The sequence below is a fragment of the Austrofundulus limnaeus genome, unplaced genomic scaffold (genome assembly GCF_001266775.1).
Source record: "Austrofundulus limnaeus strain Quisiro unplaced genomic scaffold, Austrofundulus_limnaeus-1.0 Scaffold79, whole genome shotgun sequence".
In the NCBI taxonomy this organism is placed as follows: domain Eukaryota; kingdom Metazoa; phylum Chordata; class Actinopteri; order Cyprinodontiformes; family Rivulidae; genus Austrofundulus; species Austrofundulus limnaeus.
The window spans coordinates 1,602,721-1,607,950 of NW_013952481.1; the positions used below are offsets into that span (position 1 = coordinate 1,602,721).

General features: G+C 37.3%; 1 protein-coding gene across 1 annotated transcript; it reads left to right on the plus strand.

Moving 5' to 3' along the window:
* Positions 1-642: 642 nt before the first annotated feature.
* On the plus strand, positions 643-3,301 carry LOC106519584 (uncharacterized; the record flags this gene model as incomplete). Its single annotated transcript, XM_014011316.1, is given in 7 exon segments — positions 643-822; positions 962-1,237; positions 1,908-1,972; positions 2,128-2,238; positions 2,319-2,527; positions 2,611-2,690; positions 2,986-3,301. Coding segments are annotated over 6 exon segments (920 nt in total), but the record flags the coding sequence as incomplete, so codon positions are not given.
* Between the last annotated feature and the right edge of the window lie 1,929 nt (positions 3,302-5,230).

Sequence of the window (5,230 nt, forward strand, 5' to 3'; positions counted from 1 at the left end):
ACTGGGAGGAGGCCCCGAGGAAGACCCAGGACACGCTGGAGGGACTATGTCTCTCGGCTGGCCTGGGAACGCCTTGGAGTTCCCCTGGAGGAGCTGGAAGAAGTGGCTGGGGAAAGGGAGGTCTGGGCCTCCCTTCTSAAGCTGCTGCCCCCGCAACCYGACTTCGGATAGRCAGAAGAAAATGGATGGATGGGATGGCTCTCCGAACATGTTTGTTTTAGTGACTGTAAACCTAAAAGCAGTAACACATACAAGCAGAGACGGCACAGGGGAAAATCAAAGAATCAGTAATTCATTAACAGAACAGGTGCCAAAACCAGATAGACAATAGAGCAAACTTTACAGACATACAACTCATGGAGGAMTTATTCATTCAGCTGCTTCTGCATCATTGGCATAAATGGTTTAGGTTCTGTGTGCAGTGTACATTCACAACACATGGATGTTGTCAGGATAAGAAAACAGTGCTGTGCAATGGTGTTGTAGTTTAATATTAGCCTATTGTTATTTCACAATGTTGTTTTTGAGAAAGACCTAAAGCATTAAACAATGATTCATGAAAATTAAAAATCAACCAAAGTACTTATATTAAAATACAGTAGTAAGAATAACTTTTAATCTTCTTCCTGTTTTGTCCTCCAGTCATTTTGTCCTTCCTCTTCAACATCCATATTGCTGTGACTCTGCTCATYGCTCTGATACCTCCTGTCAGCTACGTGGGACTTTGCTTTAAGCTCAAAGAAGACACTCAGATCACTATGGCAGCAGTTTTCAGCCTCTTATATGCAGTTCTTATGTCATTGTTGATAATGACCACTATCGGTATGTTGTTTCATAAAATTATAACTTAATGCAATTATGTGATGTTTGCTTTAAGTTACAAATTCTTTATGCAAATTTTTAATTCATAGTTAAAGATGATTTGAATTATAAAAGCTGATGTTTTTTTGTTTCCTACCAGGATCWATGGTTAAAGGACAAACCCTTCTGACCTCCAGCAGCCTATTCCTCCTTCCTTTGTGCATTCATTTAATCMTAACTGCGGTCGCACATCCTCAGGAAATTTCAAAGATGTTGTATGCCTGGTTCTACATCCTCTTTTTGCCAAGTTTTGACACCTTGCTTTTTATCTACACGGTGGTCAACATGAACTGCGTCCACTGGGGYACCAGAGAGACAATCCCTGATGATGGAACCCTCAACCCTGCAGCCCCACAGCCATCAAAAGCACAGAAATGTAAATTCAATGACCAAATCCTTATGCATTTACATTAAGCTTGTGTCATCAAGGTTAACAAATCTATCAATGGAAATGCTTGGCTGTGGAGTCTATTCATGTGGTAACGCTAACCGCAGGCTTTTAGACACAAATGACTGTTTTAGCCCTGACCAACTTAAGTAGACTCAGATCATCATCATAACCCAACCTAATTATTCATAAAATAGCAATAAAACAACATTAAACAGGAACCGTCACATAAATGATTGGCACCCAACATGGGACTTGAACCCATGACCCTGAGGTCTTTCTTGTAAATGAGAAAAAGAGTCTCAAGGGATCTTCTTGTACAAATAAAGGATGAATAAATAAATAAATAAAAATCATGTTCTAAAAGGTTTGTATAAGACACAAGGTTAGGTGGGTCCATTATTTTACCTGCTCAGCGTATCACGATCACTGTTGAACAGGTTGAATAATTTACTCATTGGACATCATGACTCGTTTCCATTGCTCTAAAGTCTAATCTTTAGTCTTCCAAACCAACAGAAGCTCTGTGTATTTTTACTTTGCTTCTGCAATAAGCTATTTTTAGGTTAAAAATGTACATGTTCTGATTAAGTTAGTTCTCTGTAGATTTATTATTGATGTAAGACTAAATGTTTTTCTGTCATAATTTGTTCTCCAGGTTGGACAACAGAACTGCAGAGTTTGTGTGGTGACATACAGCTGCAGGAGGATTCCCTCAGTAAGGTAATCTGAACAAAGCGTCACAATTAATAAAACTGAGCCGATAAATGTTATATTACTCCTTTATTTGTAACTTTGAATGAAACAACTTAAAAGTCTTTCTACAATCTATATTTCACAAATCTAATGCAAATCCACTGATATTTGTTTTTCTGCAGGAAGAAGAAATCTACTGGAAAATGCTGCAGGATAAGCTCCTGCAACCTTTTCAGTTTGACAAAGAGACCATTGAAAAGAATCAAAATGACCTGAAAGASTTTAGAAATAAGGTGAGTGTAATAACCTTAGCTGCTTTAATTAAAAATAAAGATACATCTAAAGTTATTCTCATTTTTCTTCTTCCYTACAGGTCAGTTTTTGGTATTTCTTTGGGAATGCTCTGTGGCTGCTCTCACTTTTTACCATCAACATCTTTAAAGTCTTACCCAGCTTGATCACTGTTGATGTCAACCATGAGGAAACTGGAGAATTAATCCAAGTTGAGTTTGTGGGTTTGACATATTTCCTGGGCCCTGCTTTGATACTTTGGCTCCAGGTTTTTGGCATGCTGTATTACAGGTGAGCACCTAGAAAAAATAAACTTTTCGTTTTCTCTGTTTTAATATTTAAAATAACCATTAGTCTATTTTCTGCTCCTATAGAGTTAACACAATCTTTGACTATATTGCATCTCTGGACACTGAGCCTGAACAACAGACATGGAAGAAAAAACATTCTTAAGGTATTTACTGTTGATGTTGGTACRAAAACAAATCCTGTTAATGTTATTCTGGATTTTTTTTTAACTACATCAAACAAATCCTGTTCCTGATGCCAAGTTGTTGTGGAAATATCTATTTAACAAGGACAGAAAWACATGATTCAAAGACTAAAGGCACATCATAGAATGGTCAGCTGAGGTTGTTTATTGCAATAAACAAGAACACATAAGTTTACACAGARCCATCAGGCTGTCTGATGGAGTTTTAGACGTAAATTCAACTCTGGCTCATTCAGCTCTCTTATTGCAYGCTCAGCCTCATCCAATCAAGATCCAGCAGTCTGAGATAAAAGCGTCCTCCTCAACTGCTCCGGCTGCTCTCCAGCTGAACGTCAACCWACCACCTCCCCTCCTCCATCCTTCATCTCCTACCTTCCAGGTGTCTCCCTCTCCTTCAACCACCACCAGTGTCCGGGCCCCAGGGCGGGAAGAAAACTCCTACCCCCTAACCTATTCAGCTCGTCCGAGCTTTCAACCTTTCACAGCGCTCGCATCTCATCTGGGGTCCGAGCGCCAAACCTGTCATTCATATCAATCTGTTCAATCACGGCAAAAAATCCATTCTAATTTCACGTTTTGTGTTCATGTGAGTCTTTTCAGGTTGAATTAAGATACCAACAGACAGATCTAATGGTTAACTTTATATACTGTTTCAATATATAGATGAGATCATGATGTCTCTCCCAGGCCAGGCACTGAGGTCAAAAGAAAAGAAAAATAACAGTGATTACTCTCATCAGATCTTGTTCTGCAAATAAAATATCCCTATCTGTTGATTACCAAAAGAACAGAATAAAACACAGTGACCTGATGTCATYGGGTCCAGGGCCATGCAGAGACCACTAAAGGKRCAGGTCCTCAAAGTAAAAAAAGGGCACAAATGACAGCACTGCATTGTAGTGTGRAATTTTAAGCAAGAAAAGTAAGGATGGAGATATAKACAGCTGAACCAAATCTAGGCAAAACTAAAATATCCACACCACCATACRTATGTGTTAAAWATKTATTTTCACTCTGCAGGACTCCTTTCATTACAGTGAAGTATTGAGATGTTTCAAACCTGCACATGAGCAACATATGTCAAATATAGAGTTATACTACCCGACAGATTTTGATTGTACACACAATCCTCCAAGAAAAAAGTCTGTATTAGTCACATGATCCAACTAGAGGGGSTGAGAAGAGGACTGTTGACTGTGGGGAAAGYCAGAATGSAGGGCAGAGATAAYAGCACCTGCAGCAGGGAGGRGGATGGGGAGAGGTGGCAAACTTGTTTTTAGCAACYGAGCAGGTTGGGAGATGGTTATTTCATTTTACYTACTGTTTTTCATGTCCTGGGGCTCTGAGATGTAAAATAAACTTAAAGCTGACTTTTTGAAAAAATCTGCTCATATACCTGCGAAATGGATAAAAATCTGTGCAATTTACAAACTGTACAACTTGACAGGTATGAACAGGCTCATGACACAACAAACTAACAAACTACTGTCTGAATGATCAAGGGCGTAATCACCATCTCAGAAGTGAGGGGGACAAATTTTTCAWGAGGTCTACTGAGTGATTTATCAAATTCTCATGTTCAATCACCTCTCTTTAGTGGCTGAAGCACATACAATCAGTAACAACCACAGTCCAGCACCAGGAAACTGACTTTAGTTCTTTAAAATCTAAAGTTTTATCTGACAAACTCTGGTTGAGTTGACACAATGACCCTACAACATCTACAGGCAAATGTAAATGATAACACTGAACATGTTCAACTGTTCAGTAAAACATAATATTAATTAAAAATAATAAATAAAATAATAAATAAACACATTTGCTATAAACAAGTTATTACTTAGCACACAAAATGTTAGTGACGTGGCAGCATATTTATAAGCCACATAATTTAATTTAATGGCATGGACAAAGATAATGACAGCACTAAACACATCAATATTTTTAGTCAAATATGATAACACAAATGTGCAAAATGAATCAAGCTAAAGAAAAATGACATGACCTACACCTGCTGCCTATAAGAAGAGCACAAATAATGCAATACAAGAGTCAAATATTTAAAAATTATTATTACTGAAACTCTATGATTTGGTTAATTGTAATATTTTACAGGTTATGTATAGGGCTCACAAAATCACATCATCCAATTACATTTAGGTAAAAAAGAGCTGTTTGCGAAACCTAAATTCAGAACCAAATTGAAGGGACGGTGTTCTTCAATCCAAGGAAAAAGATTATGGATAATCTGGAGAGTGATGTAAAGATGCCAGATCAATGTATGTTTAAGAGAATGATAAAAGTTGTTCAKTTGTAGAAATATGAAATAATACAGTATGACGTGTGTCTATTTGTTGCTTGAGAAGGATTTAATGTTGTTTTTGTTATTTAAAGATTATTATTTTTATTGTTTGGAAAAAGGAGCAGATATAAGATTTTTTTCTTCTTTCTGCTGCCTTTCATTTTATTTATAATTTGCATTTTTTATATGAATATAGTAT